Raw genomic sequence first — 26,517 nt, 5'->3', positions numbered from 1 at the left:
TTATTATTATTATTATTATTATTATTATTATTATTATTATTATTATTATTATTATTATTATGTTTATTTTTACTCTGGCTTTTATATGGAAATTCAAATAGAACATCAACATGATATGTATAAAAATTGTTAGATTGATGTAGCCTGCCATGAATAAACAAAGACAGATATTACAGAAGTTTTTAAAAATGGTCATAGTTGCATTTCTACACCAACATTGTATTTTCCTTCTGGGTTCCATGTATTTTACCCATCCTTCCCTCCGTGCTCCATTATTGAGAAAATCCGCTCCATCTTTTCCGTGAAGCCACTGACCCAGAAGGAGGGCAGGTAAACTGAGTCCTCTCCAGTTCCTACAGGTGGTTGTAGTATTCTCCGGGTTTTGGCACAGACTTCCTTCCCGACTTTTTCCCTTGCTGTGTTTCTTTCTCCTGCAGCTTGCTCTGTGTCTGGTTGAATTTGAATAGACTTTGAGAGGCAACGTCTCCGGTGTACAGCAGCAGGACAAAGTGCCATGCTTTGAAAACAATAAATATGGCGGGACTGAGGGATTCCATAGCCTTGGGAATATTACTTTTTGCCGTAATGTAGTTTTACACATTTATAGCTTTGTTTCGAAGCGGGCTTCTTTTTTCATGTGCAGTTTTCGCTCCCCGCTGAGATTATTGGTATGATTTAAATATGCCCTTTCATCAGAGGACTATTGAGCCGCGCCGTGTGAGTCGGTTATCGGCGAGGGACGACTGGAAACCGAGGGAAGGAAGCGGGAGACGCAAACTCCGAAGACCTGTTTTATACTCGTCTCTGGATGAGGTTGGCTGTCACACGCTGACCAGCTTAATCCAGCAACTCTCAGACCTTTCCCGGCATGCCAGCGACATCTTCCTGGGCATCGAAATGGAGGCAGGGATGGTGTTCAGAAGGTCCTGCAGGATTCAGGGGCGCCTGCACAATCTGCAGAATGAGGTCCTCAAGTTGGATCCAAAGAAAGTTAAGATCCGTAAGTTCCACACGGGTTGCCTCCTCTTCATTGTAAACATTACACCAAACACCGGAAAATGCGCGGTGAATTGCAATAGGCTTTATTGTTGTGCTTAAATTGTTGCTGAAAGTTTTGTCGTAGTCATTTGGACAACTGGCAGCTGTCAGACAGGTGTTATATATTCTCTTAGAGTTTAACAGTCTGTTCAAGTCCAAGGTAACTCACATTTTGACTATTGACACAACCAGGGAGGACTGACCTGTGTCCCCTGAACACATTGCTGTCTTTGTCCCTCTTCAGACTTGTGTTAAGAGAGGGCATGGAGTCCTTTCAAAAGTGATGGATCTCCTCTCGTCTTATTGACCATCTGTTTGTAGAGCTTTATTGGAGAACAAGATCACAGAAAGCCTCGCAGACAACCTTTCGTCTGCTTCTTCACGCAGTTTCAAAAATGTCAACAAAGTTGGTCAGCAGAGGGATAAATGGAAAATCAATTTATTGACTCCAGGGGTTTAATTTGTTTTGCTTGCCATCGTAAAGCTGCTGCTTGTCCCGCACAGTGGTTATATATTAACTCGGACACTGACTCATGGTTTGGTGCCTGAATTGTCTGTGGAGTGCCAAAAGTGCCACAGTATATATATAAAACCTCTATATATTACAATAAAAATGAAAAACCCCAATGTGCATAAATTTATCAGTTAGTTAGACTAGTCATTTCATTATTTGATCAAGATTTCCAAGTCGTGTTTTAACTGCATTGTTTATCGGCTGATATTTTAAAATACATTTTTAGAAAAATATCTGAAGTTAACATTGAATTCATTGAGTTATGAAATTGCTGGATAATTTTTCACACGCCTGTCTATTAATTTAATAAAATTCTGTGTAAACTCAAAAATAGACTCAGGGTGCTAGAATCTCTGTGGAGTGTCAAAAGTGCAAAAATCGTTTCGATTTTTTATTGTAAAATATACGAAAAATACGCAACACATGTGCACACTTGTTTTAAAATTATGTAAAGATTATGCAAAATCATTTTCGTATTTAATTGTTACATGGTTATTGTGCAACAGTGAGCCGTGAGATGTTTTGTGATGGCTTATCAAATGGACTTTTGTATCTAATTGGTTAACAAGCAGAGCGATTCAAGCACAGACCAGTTATATTGATCAGATTAGAGCTATTTAATGCAGGCAACAATCATCAACTAAAAATTTTAATAAAATATAAAATTTGCAAAAAGGACAATTATTTAATTTATTTGTTTTAGATTTTTGATCATTAATGTACATTAAAGTAAACATTTAATAAGTTCTAGCTTATTCATTTGTGTCACTTTCAGCACTCCATAAAAAGAAACATTAGGAAGTTCAGATGTAGATCTGAAGTAAAAGTCACTTTGTGTCTGTGCCTTTAACTTAACCCTTTTCTGTGCTCTAATGTTCATGAACACGTTAATTATGGAATTATATTACCTCCTGCTTTCCGGCGCGGCTCTTTTGCTCATCTAATTTGCATCTAAAGAATGCTACAAAGTGGCGTTCAGACGTCCAGCCCAGATTCTACTAAGCACCATTGAAAGATGGCGGTTTCGGTGCTGACTCACAGGCTTTTGTTTCCCCTTTTTTCTCCGTCCTTGTGACAGTAGTTGGTTCATCCTGTCTTGGGTCGGACTGTGAGTCACTGTCAGAGAGTCAAAAGTGGTTGTGGGAATTTAAGCTGACCTGACAGATCCCAGACTTGAGTGAGAGTGTTTTATGATGAGCAATGCGTTGGAAGACGCATAAAAACTTGGGAGTGAAGCAGGCGTGTTCAAGGAGTACACTCTTCACAAAACACACACACACACACACACACACACACACACCATGACTTCTTCGTCTCTAATACCCCTGGTTTCTTCCCATTGAAACTCCTTTATACTTTTTCATTGCAGCTGAAGACGAGGTGAGGGAGAGCAGGCAGGAATGTGGTGTGTTACGTTGCAAGACTCTCACTTGCCAGCTCACACATGGCCCCAAGCGCAGCCCTGAGTGTACAGAAGCTCTGACTTCCAATTTATTACAGCACAGACCTGTCAGCTTTACTTTAAATCTTTCTGCACGTAAAGGAGAAAAACACCACCTGCCTTCTGAAGGGCCTTGCAGCGTTACTCCAGGAAGCCAGTGCTGCATTTGAATATGTCAGATAAGCTGGCGGCGCTCTGAATGAAAGTTGCTGTTAGCGTCGTGTGACTTCAGAGAGCAGAGGCAGGTTGTGGTATTGCCAAACTTATGCTGTTACATGTTTTCAAAGCTGGATTTGTAGTTCTTTCTATCTTTAATACTTAATCCTGTGTTGACTTTTGCTGGCCTGCGGTGTTGAATTTGCTGCATTACATGATGTACCCTTAAAGTTTTCATGTAAATATTTACCATTGACAAGTTCCTCTGGAGGTTCTACCTTAGTTCAGAGGTGGATCATATTACTGGTGAGGGGCCCCTCTATGCTGGAAGACCACTATTGAGTGAAGGGGCGTGGGGGGGGCAGACATAGTAAATGTGTGTACATCGACTTAAAGTAATCAAGGTTGGACTGAATAGGTCAAACGGGGCATCTACGTTTGTGTATTTTGCTACCATTAATCCATTTGTGCTGAAGCAGAGGCCATCAGGGCAAAGTTCACAGGTCGTCCTGTGGAACGTCAGCGGGGGGGGGGCGCGGGGGGAACTGACACCTGACACGCACAGAGTGAAGAGTTAAACAAAGCTGAATGGTCCAGCTTGGATTTCTGCTTTGGGCCAAAATAGCCGAGTCATCCGTATTTGGATAAACAGTGTTTCCTGCTGCACCCATATGTGTGAAATGAGGCGACCATTTTGCTCAGGCTAAACAGTAGCTTGAAATCAAATCAGAGGATAGAGGAGATTGCTTGAAAGACTTAGTTAAAGTCCACACAAAATGAAATTAAGAATCATTGTCTTAAAAAAGAAAAAGTCCTCATCAAAGACATGCTTAAAGCTGCAGTTACAGCAAAAGGTGACTCTATGATGTATTAGCTGACAGAAATGAGCATAAATGCCTGCCACACTTTTTATATTTTCACTTGTAAAAATAATTAAAAAGCATGGATATCTCCTCCCACGACAGCACCGACTTTATGACGGTCAATCATGTAACACTTTTTAAAGTCTGTAGTTGTATGACACATTCAAGGAGTTCAAGGGGGTGTGAATACTTCTGCCAGGCACTGTATGTATCAGTGAGTGCTGTTTTTAACTATACGTTTTACTCCCAGTCCTTCGGCCAAATATAAGCCCTGTGTTGAACTGGGAGCGTTTTATTTTTAATGAATCTAGGTCAAACTGGTGAAGGTTAATTGGAGTTGGATGAGTCTCGGGGCTTCCCTGTCAGACGTCTTGATGCCCACCAGCTGGACTTTGGAGACACACACATTGACACACACACACACACACACATTGACACACACAATAAAAAGGAGATTTGTTTCCAGCCGACCCACTAACGCCAATAGTCCATCTTGTCTTTCCCTTGCACTCTTCCACACCGAGCATTCCTCCTCTATCCCTCAGATATTTATAGGCGCATGTCTTTGCCCTATCTTTCATCTGCTGTCATGTCGAGGGTGTGTTGCAATGCTAAAGTGTTCCTCTAAGACCCCTTGTGTGTCTGTGGGACCATACACGAGTGTCTGCTGATGGACAGTTGTTACTCGGGGAGGGACTACTCCGGTTGGGTTGCAAAAACTCGCTTGACTGAGGTCCAAGTTTGTTTTCCTTCCAAAGCGCTGTCACGCCTGGATAAGCTAATCACCGTTTTGTTTTTATTTCTTTTCTGGTTTGCCACCCAACGATGCTCATGCAAGCCGCATTTATTCCTGCTTCACTTCTCGTTGCTCGCTGTTCCCTCTGTCTCACCCCGGCTCCCCGCCTTTCATTGATGGCAGAGCAGTCACTACGCTGACCGAATCCACAAGTCGGTTCCCACAGAACTCGCTCCAGAGAGAGGAGCCTGGCCTGGTTCTGGAGGTCGACCTGCTCCCAGGGGGAACAAAAGGTTCAGGTCCAGTTGTACGGACGGAGGGGGATCAGGGAGAGGGGAGAAACGTGAGGGGAAATTACTGAGAAAGAGCCGCAGCTTTAGGAGAATTGATAGGGAGCCGATTCTGATGTTGACTCTGACAGAGTTCCAGCTTTTTCCAGCTACAGAAGTATGAAAAAATAAAAAAATGAATATGGAAAATATGTCAAATCTTTTTTTTTTGTTCCTTCTATCCTGATTCCTTTGTGTTCTTTTACCTTTCCCCCCTCCTTTTTCTTTCTTGCTTCTTTCTTTCCTACTATTGTCCTTCTGCCCTCCCTTTTCTTTTATTTGTTGTTTGTGTTCCTTTCCTTTTCTCTGTTTCTTGTTTTTTTCTTTCTTCTTTGTTTGCGTCCTCCCTTGTGTCTTTCTTTAATCTCTTTCTCGTGTCCTTCTTTCTTCCATTTACTTGCCAATCATCCTTCCGCTCCAGGGCGCTTTAGGATCTCCGTCCTTCCTTGTGTGATACCGTCATTCCTTCATTGTGCTCCCTTTCTTTCCGTCATCCTGTTATCTTTAGCTTTGTCATTGTTTCCTTCCTCTAATTTTTCCTACTGTACGTTCTTCCTTACACTCTGTGGCTTTTGCAGGTTTCATTTTTACATCCTCACCTATGTAGAAATGCTTGATGAACTTTATGATGAACTTTTAGAGTTCTCGTGTGTGCGTGTGTGTGTGTGCGTGTGTGAGAAGTTCACAGCTGCCCTCTCTCACGCTTCTGTTCAGACCTCCCTGAATTTGGATACAGTCCTGTTCAACGCTCAGAGGAGTCCAGGAATCCTGGCATAACACACTTGTTTGTCATCATCCGTGATGCTCCAACAACAGTGGCCTTGTCTAATTTTATTCAGTAAAAACCTTCCAATAATTTTGTGAGCCCAAGATAAAATGACAGCGCCTGTTCACGCTGACGTGACTGGGTGTAACACTAGATCTGAGCTGCACTGTAAACTGATTCACTTTGTAAAGCGCATATATATATATATATATATATTTTTTTTTTTTTTGTTGTTTTGTTTAATTTTGTTTTATTATAGATATCCACATACGTATGTTCCCACATTTAGAGAAGCCACATGTGGGACTGGTCGGCTAGCTCCTCAGTAGTTGAGGTTGCTGTGGGGTAATAAGCAGCCAATAAGGAGACGGTTTAATCCCCGCTGCGGTGATGGTTTTCAGAGAGAGGACGGACCGAGAGTCCCCCTGGGATACTGGATCTCACTTGTTTTGATGTTTTTCTAAAAATCTCAGCTTCATTTTGATGTTTTTCTAAAAATCTCAGCTTCCACATGTTCATCGTTTTCCACACGTTAGATTCTACTGTTTTACTCGCAGTTTACCACACTTCTTTTACAACTGAGAGCCAAGCAGGTTAAAAAAAAAAAAAAAAGATAAGGCTTCACTAAATTTGGAGTCAAACGTCGTCATATCTTCTATAAGTCAAAATAAGATTTTAGTTGGGCTCATCGGCAGATTGTTCTGTCATCACAGTCGTACCAAATGATTGAGGTTTGTTTAATTTTTTTCTTTTTTCCTTTTTCACTGCAAAAGGTTTTATTTAGAGTGCAGTTGAAGAGTTCCAGTTTGAGGTCACGCTGCAGATTTTTACACAGCTATTGTTACAGAGGAAAAGTATCGGACACAACCAGATGTTTGGGACGGAACACACTTCCTCGAAAGACAAACGGGAGCAGAGCTGCCAGCAAATCTCTGGTGAAAACTCTTTATGACAGATGAGCCTGGATGATATCCCACCCCCTTCAACTCCCACAGGGCAAATTAAAGGCAAGACATATTGTCCAATGGTGCAGTAAATATAATTCTAAAGAGACGATAGACTCTTTTAAAAAAAAAAAAGAAAAAGTTCAGTTTTTGCATGTCATCTCTATCTACAGATGCCACATAATGCATGATTGTATTCTTTTCTATCAGCTTTTTTTTTCACTCTGTTCTGTCATCCTTTGTCTCTTTTCTTTCATATGGTTTCCACAGCGCTCCTCTCTCATCTCAACCATTTCAGCACTTTGATGTCACGCTGACCACAACAAAGACGAGCCTTCTGCTTCCCTTCATCTTCTGCTTGCTTTGACTCTTTCATAATCAATTAAAATTTTCATTCTGTGACTTCATCTTTATTTTACAAAAAAAAAAAAAAAAATCTTCCCCATATTTACTTGCTTTTATTCTGAATCCTTCTTATTATTGTGTTTGACGTCCAGAACTGTTCACCAGCATGCCACCGCAGTCGCAATCATGTCTGAAGAAGTATGCGCGGCCTGTTTTTCTGCTTGTGTGAAAATGATTAAAGTGGCTCACACACACACACACATGCACACACACACAGATGCTTTACTCTGCGTTGCTCACAACTTGTGGGATTTCTACATTCTCCTCCGCTAAAAAGTCATAAAACGCTGCACGATAGAAGATTTTAGTGGTTTTTAATAAAATCTTCCACATTATTTGAAATATCTTGAACCGAAACCAGTTTCTGAATAAACAAATGAATTAAACGGTTTTGTTTTTCTGTTGCTACAGTTGATTATATCACAGATGGCGCCATTACTTGGATATGTTTGTGTGTAAAAAAAAAATCCCAACACATAATTATATGTGTTGGGCTTTAGGCAGCTTGCGATTTCCATGTCATCACTTGCTTTTAATTAACACAGAAGAGGCAGTCGTTATTCCTACTGAAGGTAAAATAATCAAATATGTTCATTGTTAATATCTTGAAAAGGTATTGTTGTTTCAGGATTTCTATATAGGCTTTAGCAAAAGTCTAAATTTCAACACCCGCTGAACGTAGTCACCTCATGTGAGCTAATTTTTTGGAATAATTGATCTTTCTGCCTCTCTGCTCCTTATAAAGTAGTACTAACAAGTTGATATTAGCTAGTTAATTAGTCGGCCTGCATTCCTGCTGGTCTTAAAATAACTGTGGCTTGATAAAGAGCAGTGGGTTTTATTGCTATTGTTAGAACGGCATGGCTGTTTGTGCTTTGTGGCTGGAAATTTTTCCAAACAGCTTAACTTTTCTCTCTTTTTCGTTTTAAGCGAAGGAAGAGTGTGATAGCAACAGGTGGGGGAGGGGCAACAAAGCAGCGCTCTGTTAATAAAATCTAAGGTCACAACTTGTCTCTGGCACTTTCTACTGAATTGTTTTAATAGGAATCGGTTTAATGGAATATGTTGCTGGTTCTATAATCCTTTATATGAGCAATCATGCCTATATCAAGTTCATGCCTGAAACACAGAAAACAGCAAAAATAACCACATTAAAAATTATATTTGGAGTACATTTTAAGGCTAAACTTGGTTGATATTTTTGCATTTTTTTTGTTTTAGATTTGTATGATTGTGCTGGAGTTGAGGAAGATTTTTTGGGGGTTGGCAGCTTACAGGAGCCTTAAATCACTAAGGAATATTGTCTTTTGTTGTTGTTGCAGACTCGATAGCTTTCACATGTGGATTTTGTTTTCATTTGTGTGTAGTCATGCAATTTATAGTTTGACTTGTCTGTCTACCTTGATATATAGGATGTTTGTCCTGTGACCAGGAAGAGATGGGGGGATATGGCTTTTTTTATTTTATTTTTTTTATCTCAAATTGGTGAAAAACAAGAAAGGTGTCACTGTTTCAAGTTTTTGTTATTCAAGTGTCACCAGAGTGGTTTGATTTACAGGCAGCGCCGGGAGTACTAATTCACATGCACGCAAAAGTTTTAATCTTTGCGTAAGTGCATGTTGGGGTTAACCTTTTGTGGTTTTCCCATTGATCCTACAATACAATACCATTCACTGTGTACAGCCTATCTTAAATCTCCTTCATACAAATAATCTTCTATGGGGGAAAACCCCAAGTTTGGGTTCCAAAACAGAGCCGGAGGTCCACATAAACTCATGGTTATGTTTTACATTTGCAGAGTTTTTGTACGTTTGATTGTAGAAGAAGAATCATGCAGTCTTAACAGCTTTACTTTTATCAACTTAAATGGTTCACTACATTCTGTGTGGAATATTATAACCCATCAGTGGTGAGTACAGGAGGGAGACAGGATGGCAGACAAACATGCATCTATTCTACACAGTACATGATGACAAATGGCAGCAGAGGGTGGTTAATATAATAGGAGCTTTAAAGGCTATTGTTTTCCCGCATTTGCACTTTACTGCACTCACTTCTATATTAACTCTATGGAAAATAAACAAGGGTTTTTATTTTAATAGAAATCAGACTTACACACCCATGCATTGTGACTGACTGACTACTACTCCATCCTTGTTAAGGACGTTAGAATATGTTTTGTGTAATTATATCAGCACTGGTGGAATAAAGTCCATAGTGCAAACCCGGAACCTTCTACTGCTTTGGATGAAACATTTGAATTTTAAATCCAGATACAGACAGATGAGAAGTTGGGGTGGAGCCTCTTTCGGTTATATTTGGATTGGCAGAGAAGTCATTGCAAACAGCTGTTGGCTGAGTGTTTTCAGACATAAATTTAGTCCTCCAAACATCGGCGACCTCGCATAACTTGAACTTCCTCAGCTGAATAAACAAGCCGAGCTAATACGAGGGTCGCTAAGTTGTTTTGTTCTTTCACAAGAGGCCATTTTTACACTTCAGTTTTCATTATTTGTGCATTCCATCGTTTGCATGGAGCAATGCCACTATTCAGTGGACTAGCTTTATTTTGGTTTAGGCTAGATCCAGAGTTGTGTGACAGAAAAGTCCCACCTCTAGGTCTGTAAGAACTTTTTCATCAGCTGTCACCACAGTGAGGAGATGATGCCGGTGTGAAGTAGGGTGTTGACAGTGTTGAGGTGAGCTCTGTTTACGGTTGCATCAAGAGCTTTGTAAGGAGAGAAATCCCTTCAGGATGAGAAGGTACCGCATAAAACAATTCACTCCACAACTGCTACTTACTTTTTTTTTTTTAACATGGTTGCACTTTAATGACAAAAATAAGTTATCACACCCATGATTCAGCTCTCTTTAAAAAAAGCTTACTTAATGTCTGCTACCTCCCTGTATGTCTGTATGTTAGTCAGACCAACAGTGAAATATTCTGTTCTGAATTCTTACTTAATGGTTTATCGTCATTATATTGTCTTATCATAGTATAAATACCGCACCCTTTAATGTAGTTTATTGAGTGACTGCAGTTTTTTTCCACTTTGAAATGTTTGTTTGACATTGGCTTGGTCTTCTTGAGATTCTTGGAATATAGCCGGAAGTAAAAATACTATGATTTATGGTACATACACACATTTAAAAAAAAAAAAAAAGTTGTGTAACATGATCTATTTTTTGTTTTTTTTTTTGCGTAGAAAAACAAACAAAGTATTGATACTGGTGATAAATATAACTGTGTAATTATTAAACGGACTGGGGTTGTGAAATGTTAGGAAAAAAATAAATTTTTGTCGAATACTGTAATGGCATGACTCAAAAACTTTTGGAACAAAGAACCTCACAAGTTAAGTACAACTCGTAATTGTAACATATGTGAGAAACAGTGAGCGAAAAATCCAAGTAGATCAGGGAGTTAGCATTGATGCTAGCTAGGTACATTAGCTAGCATAAAGGCTGGAGACATAAAGGTCTCCAGTCTTGGCAGGTATCACATAATTTATTACTAATATAACACCCTGTATAACTGTGTAGAACCAAGTCGAGCTCCCTCAACCTTTTCCTTTTCCCCAATTTCAATATTGCCAAAGTTCTCCCTGAGTTTAGCAGGTCAGTATTTTGAACAATAAGATTTACGTGAAGCATGGGGGTAAACAAAGTTGGAAAGTCCATTCAGCCAAGTCCAAATATATTTTTGATGAACACAATGTCAATGCATGCCACTTAAAATATTCCACAAAAAATAGCATCCAAGTAGTCCATTGGCTTCGTTTATTTGCAGAGTATACAGTGCTGATTCACGTCAAATCTCATCTCAAGTCCAATTTGCATCAGAAAAATTTAAAGTCAGCTTAATTCAGTAACATTCCAAGTCACCTGCATATGTCCCAATTTGGTCCTTGTGAAACACTGTAGAAGTTAAGTTTATTTTCCAGTTGGTGACAGGTTTTCTATCAGCTGATTTCCTTGAGTTACTGACTTTGCCTCAATTCCTCCTGCTGAACAAGCATGTGGCAACAGGGGGATTTTTGATTGTGTCCGTGAAGTGTCATTGGAATCGAGGACGAAGCAAGAAAGGGCTCATCCCAGCTGGACTGTTTAATGCATATGTAAAGACTTGTTTATTTTTGCTGAGCTTATTTTGAGCTTTCAAGGTGATGCAAGATGTTCCTGTCAAAAGTGAAACATTATGAGTTGCTTTAGGGCAGAACATGTCTTGGGATGCTCTGCATGGGATGCCTTGATTGTATTGCAAAGGTTGTGAAAAGATAAAGTAATCAATAAAGCCTAGAGCCATTACTTTTCTTCAGATAGATTTTTACCTTAAGGGTACTTGGAGGAGGCAAGGAGGTAACTTTCAACATATAGAGGTGTGTAAGATGTTGACATAAATCTGCATTTTATCTAGTTAGAAATTCTGCACGTTTTCAGTTACAAATAACATGTTTGGACATGCTGATCCATTCCTCCTGTGGTTCTAACCCTTTTCATTGTCATAGCTCTGACTTTTCTGCAGACTTGGCTATATGAAACTTTACAGTTAGTTTTTTGCTGGTAATTTCTTAATTAATGAAAAAAAAAAATCAACTTTAATGTTATGGTTTTATTTGTCCACCCTTTTCTTGATGCAGGTCCTCTGTGTTTCATCAATCTTCCCACTTCTCTGCAATGCTGTGCCCCACTAAAGCATGTGCATGTGTGTCTCTTGGTCTGTGAAATATGACATACTGCCAGCTGGAATCCCCATTGGCCACTGAATTTTTTCCCCCCAGAAGCAGTTTGTGCTGTCTGCCTTATCTACAGAGACTTCATTGTGTGGGGTTTTTTAAGGTCATGTATGGATGTGTGTTCAAAACTTTAGATCATTTCAAAGCTTCCATCAGAGTGATAGAAGAGACGATTATCGGTTTGCAGCTCTTAGCCACTGTCGGCATCTCCTGTTTGCACAAGATGTGGTGTCGGGTGATTTCATATGTTTGGCCTGAAGTCATAGTCAGGTTGGTCCTTCCTTTTTAATGCCTTGGAATCTGCTTTCCAACTGTTCTCTTAACCTATAAAAAACACTACTGTACAGAAGGCATGATTTTCTATATAAAAAGGTCTTTATCAATGTTTGTTCAGTATGGCAGCTTTCAATAAAACATGTAACGAGAATTACCAAGTGGAGGACGAAGAAATAACGTCCCTTATAAATATGATCTACGGAGATGCACTGAAAGTATTTGGCCATTTTCCTATACACACACACAAACTTTAATGAAACTTAAAGCTTGACACTCACTGTGCAGCTACAACCGCTTAGACTCTTTTAGGAAGACTGTCTATAAGGGATAAGGTTAAGCACTGATGAGGGACGAAAAGGCTTGCCAAATAGTTGCTGTTCTGATTCATCCCTAAAGTGCTCTGTTAAATTGAGGTCAGAGCTCCTCCACAGTCATGTTGGGACAGATAAAGGCCGAGACCAAACCTTTTTCCATCGGTACTCTGCAGCATTAAGATTATCTTTACCTGGAACTTAACCCCTTAACCCCAGCCATAATCTCATCTCCGCACTTGATGTCTGACAAAGTTTTCAGTTACCAACCTGAAAACCTCGACCCGGCAATATGTTTACGAAACAGGAACTTTGGAGTTCTTTACCTGGTGACTCTGCAGAAAGTTGCCGACCTCAACATCCTTTAACCCTGTAAAACTGGGCATTTTTGTACATGTGTTTTTTTCTGAAAAACCTTTCCTGTAACTTTTCAGTCGAACAATTTTTCAAACAAGTGTTAAAACGTGCTGTGCACCTGCTCAGCAGTGAGCTTCTTGAATCCAGCATTTGCCTGTGTGCTTATCAGAGAGGTCCTCTCCTACCACACAGTGAAACAAAACTTTCAGAGTCATTGGTGGGGATTATGATGAGGATAATTTCATATAACTACAGAGTGGTTTAATCTTCTTAATCCCTGCTGGAGTCTGAACAGCCGTTAATGGGAGCAGAAAAAGAGTAAAAAGTTCAGACGACAATAGCTGATGGGAGACCATACATTTGTAGACATTGTATGTCTATAAATGTCTTACCTGTTGGTTTATAGGAATTATGGCTGTGGAAGGACGTAATGATGGATATGAGTAATTGCATGTTGCTTTAGGCTGTTGTAAATGTTGACTTCAGTGCTTCCTCTGCAAACCATATTCTCCGAATATATTAGGGTCTGCCTGAGCTTTTCCTGCTGTTGTTGTTGGCTTGAGTTTTCTCCCCTGTGCCAGTCATTGAGGTTTTTTCTTGTCTAAACATTCTGAGGATGCCAGATTTAAAAGAAAGAAGGGCAAAAAAAAAAAAAGATGTTTTGGAGACCGGTGGCATTCCCATCACAAATCCGAGTGTCGAGACGAAAGGAGTTGAATTTGAAAATAGGCAAAGCTTTGGGCCACCAGCTTGAGTACTGAGGTCACTGCCAGCTAAGGTATGTTGTCTCAACTGTGTATGGAAGGAATTTGGGTTCATTTGCAGCACAGGAACCGGTTGTTGCAATTATATTTGGGTGTTTTCTTTCGTATTCAATCTATAGGCCTGCCAATTAATGGTTGGTACACCCAAGCTTTCGTTGTTAGGTCAATGCATTTACCTTGTTATGTTTGGCATGTATATTTGCACACTCGATTTATGAGTCACGAGGAACTGAAGGACCAGCTGCAGGCTGCAGGACATAATGTACTTCTGTGGTACCAGCATATCAGGTAACTATTGTTGTCAGTCGCATCATCTTTGCTGTTTCATTGGATAGTTTCACTCATGTGGGATTCACTGCTGGCTCTCATGGTTTCTAGCTGAAAGCAATTTCATGTGTTCTGGTTTTGTGTGTGTAAAGTCTCAGTGCTTCTCCAATATGATGTTTAAGATTAATGTATAATTTCAGTCAACATTTTCTCTAACTTTGCTTTATCCGTCCAACTATCCATTGATCCATGCCAACCATCCTAGTTTAAGGCTAATCTCTATTGAACGTCTTCTGTAAATTCAGAACTTTCTGGCCACAATTGGCCTGAGAACACGACTAATTTGAGTCTGAAAAACTTGGAATTTAATGTCTACAATATAATAGTGGGGAAAAAGCAAGGATTAGCCAGCAAATCGGAGGTTGATTCTGTTAAAAGAAATATTTGTGGGGGAAAAAAGCCTTTCTTCTTCTTTAGATTCTTATTCTATTTTTCCGACACACAAAGTTCCACACACACACACACACACATCCCTCCTTCGTTTGATCCAGTAGCCTGAGTGGGGCCCCAAAGCTGCTAACAAGGCCGCACCACATAAAAGAAATCCCCCACCATGCCCTTTCTACACTTAAACACCCTCAGCCCCAACGGGGTGGCTCGAAAGTCTGCTAACGCTGAACTGAATCTGCCCGATCAGCTACCTCTCCAGGTTTACAGGCCAGGAGATGTAAACCTCCAGGCCTGCAAACCTCTGCCTTCATCCTCCTGGGACGGTTGGAGAAGCTCATTGTAAAGGCTCTAAGGTCCTGAATGAGATTGGGTTAGCTGGGCAGGTAATGATCCAAGTGAGAGCTCTTGTTCTTCGGGGAGCAATGCTGCACCCCCACTGAGACCTCGCAAGTCTGGAGATGAGACTTAAGGGTCTTTGTTGTCGGAAAAGCGAGGCAGTGATGAGTGGTCTGGATGGAAATGTCAGATCCCCCAGGGCTGAGAGGAAAAGGCAAATCTATCAATCTTTCTGTTTTATCTATATTTTATGTACAAATCTGCTCTTTGTTTGTGTTTCTGTCGTTTTCTATCAGTTTTGTCCGCTGTGTTTTCTCAACCTTTGTCTTTAATCGTCTACCGAACTGAAAGGCTCACGTTAGTAAAATAAAAACATCACAGAAGCTTATTTAACCTCAGGATTTAACCTTTATATTGATGAAAGCAGGCCATAATCTTTAGGTGTGTCTGAAAACACACTTGTGGTGGCTATTTCCTGATAACTCATTGTTATTCCCACGTGCAAAACAGACACAGGCTGCTGGGATGTCCACCTCTCTGCCCTATGTTCACTCTGACTCATCTCCAAAGAGAGATTAATCCCTCTTCCCTATTGTCTTTTTTGTGTCCTTTTAAAGAGCAGATTTTGCATTTGTCAGAGAGAGAAAAAAAACAGTTTCTCATTCCCTTCAGCTGACCAGCATAGTCACATAAGCAAAATGTCACGATGAGCACAAAAACAGACATTCTTGACTGACCTTAAGATCTTGCAACATACTGAAAACCCTGCTGCATTCCTAACATAGTGTCCTGTGAAAGGCAGATGGCCAAAGTGTCATGTAACAAACCAGTACAAGACATGAACTTCCATGTATTTTGTTGAGATTTTTGTAACAGACCAACACAAAGTACATATTGCAGGTGAAAAGAAGTGGATTTATAGTTTTTAGATATATTTTTTGCAAGTAATCTAGAAAAAGTGGCAGACTTTTTTTTTGGATAAATACTTTGATGAACTCCCTTGTGCAAGTTTCTGCTTCAGAAATGACAAATATGAAGGAGTTCTAGGAGTAGATGTGAAATAGGGAACTCTAGTCTCTGAATAAAGGAGTAACCCCTTCTTTTACAGTATTTGCGCAAAAAAAAAAATCAGACGACTCCATCAACTTGCTATTAAACATTGCTGTTTTTTCTCGCTAGTATACAATGTCTGATACTTAAATTTCAGCTATTGACTTTTTTTTTTTTTTTAGCAATATATGCGTTTCAGGGCTCTAACTTTAGGGAGCAATGATTTATTACCAAAAGACTGAATTTTATTTTATTTTTTTACCATCTTATCATCAAATCAATGCCACTAAACATTAAGGCAAAATGGGTTTATGTGGCCCATCCCTGGTTTTAAAGCTGAAGCAGAAGTAAAAACTGTCAATGTTTTGCATTTACCTGATTGAGAGTTGACATCCAGATTAAGCAACACAGATGGCAGCATGTAACCAAAAAGAGAGGAGTGCTGTTATCTAAAATGCTTGAGTAATTAAACACTTTTATAATGGATCTTAAGTGGAAAGAAAACAAAGACAGAATCCTATTCTCCATTATTAGCTCTGCTTCTACCCATAACATACCTCGGGTTTGCAAAGTCTGTTTTTCTTTTTTCCTTGACAGAACCAGACTTGTGTATTTAAAAACAAATCAAATTCCATATGTATTTCAATTGACTTTTGAAGATTGAAACACCACCACTATTTTGGCACATACGCAGAGAAAATGCTGAACTGCAATCAGCTGAATCAGTCGTATTAAAGCAGGGAAATATCTAACTCGCAAGGCAGTGTGCCTTCAGGAATAGGGTTGGGAAACACTGCCTTTTCAGACCGATGGATTAGTGTCTATATGTTTCTCAGCAGTTCAATTGAATTCACAATATGATTCCTTTTGAACTATTTTCACCTATTTTATGTCATGAGACGAGACAGGTTCTGTGAAAGGAATTTAATTGGGTTTGAGCGATGTTAAAACGTAACTTAGATGTCCAAAAAATTGTGTTAATCACAGTTAATTCATAATTTTGCAAACAGGATATATATATTTTTTTCACATAGGACCCAAGTAGCTTTTCCCTCAGTAAATAATGTTATGTGAAAAGGCTTTTTACATTTCCTCAGGTTAATCGGTTATTGAGTGCTGGATAATCATTGGTGTAATAAAATAAAATTTTTAAGAATCGCAAAATGGAAAGTCGAAAGGTTATGAAGCGAAGAAGGATGAAGCGAGATTAGCGGGGAGGAAAGACAAAGCAGGGGAGTGTACAGTAAACAGCGCTAATGGCCTAGCTAGGTTCTTAACTGGTCAGGGATGAGTGTGTGTTTGTGTTGGAAAAACTGAGAAGATCTTCAGGAAAACAGCTGTTTTCTACTTCTTAAAACTGGGGCCATAAGGTCGGAGGGACCTCCTCATTATCATCTAAGCTGTCTATGCACACATCCATACACTCCTGTCTGTTCCTCATGTGGAAACCCAACCCAGTTGTCCTCTCATGTGGTTGTGGGTTGTGCCGGGGATGAGAGGGAAGGAGGTGACACTGGAGTCCTAAGCAGCTTTCCTCTCTGCTCCGCTCGCTCTCTTTGTTTTAGCTCATGGCTTCCCCAGCTTGGGGTACATATTTATCGTTTGGTTTGAAGCAACAGAGCAACGTGCGGTTTGGCCACGACCCCAATAGTTTCCAGTTTGCTGACAGAATGGGTGGAGTACTTTGGGTGTAGTTGACTAAGTTTTGCCACATGTGCGGTTAAGCAATTAAAGGTCGCACCCCCAATATTTCTTCTGACCTTTTTTTTTTTTTTTTTTCTCTCTCACAAAAATGTAATTTTGTTGACAGGTCATTGTCTATTTCTGTAATTCTTCATGTAAGAGCTTTAATTTGATTACCACTTCAAAAAAAAAAGGGGAGGGGGGGCACTTTTTGTAAATAAAAGTCTGATTCTTCTTACAGTTAACCTCTGCATGTTTAATTGTTTTGACCTACAAAGTCGACTCCGTCCTCCCCCCGTCTTTTTTTTTTTTAATCTTTTCTCACCATCACACAGTCTCACACAGAAGCCCATTGTGTGACTTCAAGCCTGCATGAGTCCAGTGCATGCCCCAGTCAGCATAAACGTAGTATAACCACAAAGCACATACACACACTAACATGCTGGATTCTTTGGAGCTGATTCTGTCTACATTGGTATCCCATTCCAATAACCTGGTTTTATTGGAATGGGATAGTGCTTTAGTAAATGTACAATATTGCCTTAAATACACCGGATATAGCAAAATGCCAATTTCCTTACTACTTGAATCTTGTCAAATTTCTAATGATGCTACAAAATAGTAACTTTGCGGTTAGTTTTTCAAACTGGGCATCACTTCTCGTTAATGCAGAGTTCCTACAGTCTCCGGAAAACTGAAGAATTTGAATTCAGTACTTTCCAGGTCTGGAAAAGTAGGGAAAAAGAAAACAAGTGTGGAAAAATAAGGTTTGCATTTCCAGACGCTATTCTAATGTATACATCTTTCCCCCGCCCCCTTGTTCTTTCTTTGTTTTTTGTCTTTCTATTCTTTCTCCCCTCTACTTTTCTTCATTTCTTATCTCCCTCATTCCTTCCTTTTCTTTTTGTCATGTGTTCTTCCATTCTAACTCCCTCAAATTCATCCCTCTTTCCTCATTTCCCTCCATTCTTGTGTGGTCATTCCTTCTTTTCTTTCTTTGTTCCTTGAACCCTTACTGCCATCCCTTTTTTGTTTCAATATTTTTATCCTGACTCCATTTATTCCTTCTTTCATTCACTCCTTTTCTTTCCTTCCTTGTCTTCCACTTTCTTTGCTTCACTTCGTGTGTCCTTCCTCCATTTTTATCTTTGAGTTCTTCCATTCTTCCCGCTCTTCCTTACTTGTGCCCTTCTTTCTTCTCTCCTGTTCCTTCCAGTCTGTCTTTTCTTTCCTTCCTTGTTTCCTAATCCCTTTTTTTCCTTATATCCTTCCTGGATTTCTTTTTTTTTTGTGTCATTCCCTCTTTTCACATCTCATTCCTCCCATTCATTCTTCCTCTCATCTGTTTTTCTTGTCCTTTTTTTGTTTTTACTTTAAAGCTTGCCCAATGTAAAAATATTTACCATAAATAAATGGTGAACTTTAACTCTAAAAGTCTCTGACATGATGTGTTTATGAAATCCTAGAAATATGAACCCCATTTCTCCTGGTAAATATTTCCCATTGTCTAATCATACCACAAAAACGTGAAGCTATTTTCTGCTGATGAATGTGTCCTTTATCAGGTGTTTTCAGATAATGTCAGTCACACCGATAAGTGGCATTGTCTAAATGTTTTGGTTTTAACACACAGAATTTAATTGTTATTGCTCTGTCTGCATCGTGCATTATGTTTGTAAAGACGTTACATAAAATAATTAATGCCCATCAAGCAGACTGGCAGACGTTTACATAAATTATTATTATTTTTTTATTGTGTGATGTCACCTGTGTGATTGATGCTACCTGGCACCAAAAACACACACACACACATGCACGCACACACACACACACCCCTACATGTTTCTGCAGCACATCAAATAAAGAGCCAATAAATTAATGCATGATGCAACATGACATTTGGTTTAATTCAGTTTGTTTATATAGCGTCACAATATATCAAATGTCATCTTAAGGATATTCATAAGACAAACATCCATTTAATATTCAGGCGTAGAATGAAATTACATTCAAACTCAGTTCAGACAAATCCTTGATTTTCCACTGGATTACAATCATATCGTCACATAGTTGCACATACAGGTCAGTCCTACATCTTATGCAACACTGGGAAATGTTACCGCTTACACTGTATAATGCCAGCTGGTGAAAACCAGGTGTTGGCATCGACTCTTTAGCTTTGCAGCAAAGACGACGGTGAAAAGAAACCACTCCTTTTTAATGCAGACACTTTCAGCAGAACTGGCCTTTGTTTCCGTCCGGTCTGAACGGAAGCAGAGGAACCTGGAAGCACTGGCCCAGCTCCAGTCTTTATGTGAAGAGCGCACAGAGTTAATGACGGTAAAAAGTTTTTCCCGTGACTTTATGCAGGAAAGAAACGCAGCTGCAAATGGAATCACTGGACCAGGAGTATTTTCTGCGTAAAAGAAAAACGGAACCCATTAATTTCCGCTAATGGCGTCAACGATGACTTGGTCCAAGAAAGAGCAACAGCTGAGAGACCTGATCTCTGAGTTAGGAGTGCTTTCTATTGAAAGAAGCAACAGTGTACACATAGTTAATGGCTGAAATAAAGTTGGAGACTAGTAGGTTTTGTCAGCTATAGGGATTAAAGAAAATGTGAGTAGAAATCTGTGTGTCTGGTTGGATGGTTTCCTTTTCTGTCTTCATAAATCTAAATATCAGCTCACTTTATGCCACCGTTCTATACAGGTAGAGGTCAACTTTATCTTAGCTCAGCTTGGTGATTCCAATGCATATCCAGGATTTATGGTTGTTATTGCAGACAAGTGATCCCCATATAATTAAGCATGCAGACAGAGATCAATGAGCAATGGGTCATAAAAGGAGCACCCTTCTGCATGTTGTTAGTGATTTGTCCCTGAGAAACGATCGAGTAGAGCACAATTATGTCTTTAAACTTTTTAGAAAAGCAGCGTTTGGAGTCCTCTGTCTGAAAATGCTGACAGATTTATTGCACAGTCTGAAGGATTTTTAGACAAGACAGTTTTTTTGTGTCTCAGTTAAGACTTCAGCTTTTTGTCCTCAAACACAAACCAGATTGTTGTTTCATTGTTTCTAACAGTGCAATAATGGAGGAAAATAGGAGGAGAGTGATGCATTTAGAGGTAAATTTAGTTAAGAAAGTCTTGGTTTGGAGAACCAAGTTCTCCAGTGACATTTAAAACCTGAAGAAAACATTAAAGTATACTTTGCTATTGAAAAGAAAATCCCTCAGGCCTTACTCTAACACAACTGTGCTCTTATTTATTTTTGAGCACAAATGGGCACCATTAGTGGAGCATGGTGCAACTGAAATGATTTGTGGACATTAGATCGCTCCTTTTCAGCATATCTCTTTAAAAACCGATGGCTTATTTATTTATTTTTTGGTATTCAGATTTAACCTCGTCTACCTCCAGCCTATTCCTCGTGAACTACTCCTTTGTCAACCCTACAAGTCCCGGCATCCTGTGGGAGATGGCGCTGTCAACTATATCCTGTTCTACTTCCTGCCCCTGCCGCCATCCTCCTCGTAGCTCAGAGGAAAAGTGCTTTTAATCAGACAGCTGCCTCATCCAATTGCGCCCCTCAGATTGTTCTTTGTGATTGTCACCATGTCCAGCAACAGGATGTGACACGTCTCTCGCAGTTGTTTCCTGCTGGATCGGAAAACGAGCGCGGCGGTGATGGGTTTGTCTGTGGGGAAGGGTTAGCCGAGAGGCTTCCGCGAAGCATCGCAGGTTGTGATTAAAGCAAGCCATAAAAAGCAACCGGTGCTAAACGTCGGTCACTTGCGTAATTACCTTTTAAACAAAGGATGGAGCTGACGGTATTTAGAGGCAAACCTGAAATGACAGTATGCGAGATGGATGTGGAGCTGTATAAGCCAATCGCATCGTCTCATTACGACGGGAGCCGTTGTCCTGTGGGATGAGACTGGAGATGCGGATATGCAGTTTGTGCAAAAGTATTTTGTCACATTACAATTGCTGCCTGGAATCTATTGTGTTAGAAATGTTAGAGTAACACAAAGCAGTGTAGTTGTGAAAAATACTTAGACAGGTCAACCTGGAAACAGCAGAAGTTTAAAAGCAGGTTTTGGCTATGAAGCAATATCCAACGCTTAGAATGTCTCAATAAGCCTAATTTAAGGATAGCACAACTATGAGCCTAAAAAAAGAGCTCCACCGTCCACCTAAGCTGACAGGTCTAACTAGGAGAAATAGGCAAGAGGCGCATGACAACTTGGATGAGTCGCAGGAAAAACAGATTAGGTGGGAAAATCTGTTAACAGGAACGCAATTAGCTATGCACTGTTGGAAGAAAAACCTTGAGGAGTCTCATTTGCGATGTTTTAAGTCACGTTAGGGGAAACGGCAGAAACGCAGAAGAAGGCTTTCTGGTCAAATGAGATAAATTTCAAAGTTGTTGGATTGCTTGGAAAATGCTTCATGTGTAGGAAAACTATCACTGTTAAGGCACCATGAGAGACGGCTGAGGTCATTGAATCACCTACGTTTCTGCAGAGTCCTGCTTACGACTTAATTGTTTTGTTTGATGAAGCAGACGCACATCTAAAAGTTACAGAACACCACTTCACACTGCTTTGTGTTTGTCACTTTGGTTTAAATGTGACAACTTCAAGGGCAGTAAGTTTTGGAAGACCCCTAACTTTTCTTTCTTTTTTTTCTCTTTTTTTTCTTTTCCCAGTACATATAAGGAGGCAAAGTATCGGCCAGATTCACTCTCACAAAGCAGATACACATCAAATGAAATCTGCCCATGCATCAGGCTGTATTGTTCTGCAGCTTAGGTCTTCAAAGAACCCTGAAGTATTTGCCATTGACCCCCAACTTGATATCTCAAAGGGGGCCGGAGGTCCCGTTAAACTTGGCTGCCTTATGTCACCCTGGCAACCGCACACTGTGGCAGATAGTGACCACATTACTGCAACAACCCTGAGTTTTGCAGGGGGTCACCGTTAGGGGCTCCTATGAATTCACCCCCTCTTCTTTCTTCATAACAGGTTTTTTGATTGGTCAGCGTGTGTGTGGGGGGTCTTCACACATGCACCGAGGCAGTGCAGAGATTGGATGCTGATTCGTGTGTAGCCTTTAAATTGAAGTCGTCCTGCCAGTGTTATGTGCATCCATCAAGTAACATGCCTGTCAAAGCAAGTAGGATTTTATCCCAAAAGCAGAAGAAGACCCCCTGCACAGGTACGCATCTTTGTGCATGTGTTTCTTTGGCTGAGCATCTTGGCAAATACTTGCTTATGAAACATTACCTAATATAACACATTGTTTAAATATGAAGCAGTCTTTTACCAGGGACATGGTGTGAGTTCTGTGGGGAGAATGAAAAATACTGAGAGAGTGAGACAAGGAGCTAAAGTAAGAACAGAAATGTGTGGACTGGAAGACGGACAAAAAGACGATGGTGATTAGCAGGTGCTGCAGTGTGGGATCTGAGCTTGCATTGTTCAGGCTGGCGGTGTGCAGGCAGGACAAGGTCAGGACTGAGAGTTGAAAGAAGCACGCAAGAATGAATGGAGACAGCGGACTGGAAGACGGACTTTTCATTGCTCTTCTCTTAATAGATGAAATTCAGCTGTGGGGCAAATTCGTGTCAGAGGTGATGGTCCTTCATGTATTTCTATTCTTTTAACATTAAAGACAGCGAAGTGTGAAGCTCCATTTATAGATACTTTTCAGACTTGCTTTTTAACGCATGCAGATTCCAATGGGGAGATCATTCTCACAGCTGCAAGTCAGTTAGGTGCGTGCAAGAGGCGGAATATGCAATTATTTGTCAAATCTTGAGATATCAGGTGTTAAAGGTGCAGATGCACTAAGAAATTTGTATTAACAATTGACACAGTTTGAGGTGCCGGCATTATTATGTATGAACATTGTCTTTATTAGAGAATGTAGGGAGTTGACTTGGAGATTTTCATATGTCTGCATGCTGAGCATTTAGATAAAGGCTGAAATCTCTGAAGGATAAAACAGAGAATCACCTTGCTGATACTAAAATGGCAAACTACAGATCTTCTTTACACAGCAACGTCTTCTGTCCTGAAGAGTGCTGGGCTTTTTGTGACCTGTTGATGCTTACTTATGGTGTGTTGGTTGTTTTTTTTTTTTTTGTTGTTGTTTTTTTAAATCGTTCACTTGCAGGTCACAACTCCTGTTAAATGATCCCTGTTCTTCACTATATATTAGCATTCTACAGACGTTATCATGAACTGACTGTGTTTGCATGAAGATTAATTAGAAAAATCACTATTATACAGTCCTCTGATAAAATGTGCATAAATGAGGGGAAGGTACATACTTCTGTTTACACATACTCTTTAATGGCCCCTTTATCACTGCATGAAATGGCATCGTCCAAAAAATAATGGGAAAAATCAAATCTACGGACCACAATATTGAACACATTCAAAGAGAATTTTTATCTGTCTCCTCTTTTATAATATTTGGAACTATTATATGACCAGTTGTGAAAAGCAAGCGTTTTAATTGTCCATTTGGCTGACCTAGATTTATCTGGAAGGATAACTCAGCTGAGCAGCAGCGACTGCTTGGTCATGTCTCATTGTAGCAGCAGGAAGAGTTCAAATGATCCGTATCAAACCCCCGGGGACTTTTCATCTTTGTCCTGTTCGCACGCACGCACACACGCACACACACAGGGACACTCATAATGCTTTACCAGCTTTCTCCAGTCAACTGTCCACACATCTGAGGTGACGATTGTATTCATCAACACTTTTTCTCTCTTTTTTTAACAACCTTTCACACGTGAGGAGTTTCTGTTTCAGCTCATAACTGACTTAGGTATTTACATTCGGGTTGAAATTTCTTTTTTGAATTCACCTTGGTGATCATTTTGTTTTTTGCCATTTTTTCTTTTTTAAAATTGTTACCGGTTTTCTTGCCTTTTCTACATGTGGCGTTTTCCTGTGGGTATGAACAGTCATTTCTCCAAAATGCTCCATCAGCAACATTTTTGTTGTATCGCTTTGTTTTATTTTTAAATAAACTTATTGGGAGAATATCAAAAGCTGAAACATCTCGCCTTTCCTCTTCCTGTTTCTCCCGCTTGAATTACTGAATATTTAAGAGTTGTGTCACGTCAGCTGGTTTCGGGCATCAATGTAGCTTGTATAGGCTTTGACATCATGAACTATTTAACTTTTGCACACAGAAGGCTTGGCTCAGAGATCGTATTTCACATCCGGGAGTTTGTATTTCTATATGTGTCGACTGGATGCTGTGTTGCTATACAGTCCGATTAGATTTAGAAATGCAGCTGATGCCGTTACATTGATTTCATTTAAAATTTTAAAATGGGGTTTGAAAAAAAAAAAAAAAAAAAAAAAATCTAAACAAGGTGTTCATCACTGTATGAATAAGAGGTTAGATGACAGTGGTAGTATTTTTATGACAATGATTCAGATCCAAAAATTAAATGCTTACATTTAATTTTTGGATCTGAATCATCATCATTTCTGAATCATTTCATCCAGATAACTTCAAAGAGTCATTGTGGGTAGAGGTGCAGTGGGGAAGGAGAGTCTCCAGTAGCAGTCAGTCTTGTAGCAAATCTGATGAGGCCTCTGACTGAAGCACAGCTAATCCACCTCATTTGCTTTTGCAGCTTCTCTTTGGTCTGCATCAGGTCACATGGTTAAAACAGGGGTTTGGAGCCATGGATGTGATACTTGCTAACAATAATAGTCTACATGTATAATAACCAATTGCTTAGTTGCTAATTTCGCTAATGCTAGTTTGAAAAAAAAAAAAAGAAGAAGATTAAATGAAAATGTGAAATTAAACTACAAATCTTGTAAAATCTTGTGAATCAAACATTAAAACGTTTTTGGTTTTAAATTTTCACCTGATCATTGTTAGTTAAGTTAAAGCTCAGTTTAACGGATTTAAAATAGTGTTTTGCCTTTTTTTTCCCCTCTTTATATATTTTTCCTTTTAAGTAGTGTTGAGGTTCTTTAGTGTACAGTATTTTCTTTGATTTTCTGTAACATACCCAGGCTAGCTTTGCCCCAATTTGCAGTGACATTTATCTCCTGTCAAGTTCAAAAGGACACACATTATACATTTGAACCAATGGATCTTCCAAATAAATAGACTTTTTTTTTCTCTCCACATGACCTTCACCCTGCTTTCATCTGACCTCTCTTTGACCCTTCCTCCGCATCTCAATAGGTAAGTGCTTTATTTATCTGACACTCTGTAGTCCTGTGAGATTACCCACTCACACTCTGCAGTGCACTCTTTTGAATCGGGATGTTTTTATCTTTGTAGAAAGCCAGATGTTAAAGGAAAAAACAGAAACTCTGTCATTTATGCTTTCCCAGATGCTTCGGCGGTGGCTGCCGAGCCGAAATGCGGAGCTGATTTTCTAACTATTCAGAATAATTAAAAGACCATAAAGTGGATGTAGTCAAATACCGTGAACTGGAAATTACCCGTTGGGTATCTTCACTGACATGGGAACAAAGACTAAAACAAAACCTGTTATCTGTCAGGTCATTATATTTAACGTCGGGTACATTTGGAAAGCCTTTAGGAGTTGCCCAGAGAGAATCCGTTATTCATGCTGAGTCATGAAACGTTTCCTCACTGCAGTGCTCTGACCCGCTCTCACACCCCTATGACCCACATCACCCCTCTTCATGCTGCTCGTCTTCATGTCTCCCTCTCCCGCCGGCAGTCTCAAGCTCCAGCTGACTTGTCCAACCGGTCTGACTTGTCACTTGGATCCAGAGATTTACTGCCCATCCCATTATTTTCACATGGGGAAAAGAAGTGGGGTTTTTTTCTTAAGGAAGTGGAAACCTCACCTCTGACACCTTAAGCATCTGGGCGATGCACGGGGGGTCAGGAAGGTGTTGAGTGGGCATCCTGTTTTTTTCTTTTCTTTTCTGTTTTTCACAGGCCTGTGACATCATTGCCTGTTTGGGTTGCTTGTTTTCTGTTTTCCCAATTGGACAAACAAGGAATATGTTCTGTGCGAATGTAAATATACCTGTCTCTTTTTCAGTGTTTCACTTATTGAAGATCAGT

At 39.8% G+C, this 26,517-nt stretch overlaps 1 protein-coding gene across 1 annotated transcript in view; it reads left to right on the top strand.

Moving 5' to 3' along the window:
- Window positions 1–119: 119 nt before the first annotated feature.
- Window positions 120–26,517, top strand: part of LOC106955869 (NHS-like protein 1) — an 82,948-nt gene continuing 56,550 nt past the window's right edge. Inside the window, exon 1 of the mRNA XM_015046297.1 lies at window positions 120–1,000. Within this exon, the coding sequence (XP_014901783.1) occupies window positions 682–1,000 (319 nt within the window). The 5' untranslated portion in view covers window positions 120–681. The remainder of the gene's footprint in view (window positions 1,001–26,517) is intronic.

This window comes from Poecilia latipinna, unplaced genomic scaffold (genome assembly GCF_001443285.1).
Source record: "Poecilia latipinna isolate Pla-1442-1.1 unplaced genomic scaffold, P_latipinna-1.0 Scaffold772, whole genome shotgun sequence".
Classification (NCBI taxonomy): domain Eukaryota; kingdom Metazoa; phylum Chordata; class Actinopteri; order Cyprinodontiformes; family Poeciliidae; genus Poecilia; species Poecilia latipinna.
Note: the sequence above shows the minus strand (reverse complement) of the source record. Positions and strands in the feature narration are given on the sequence as shown.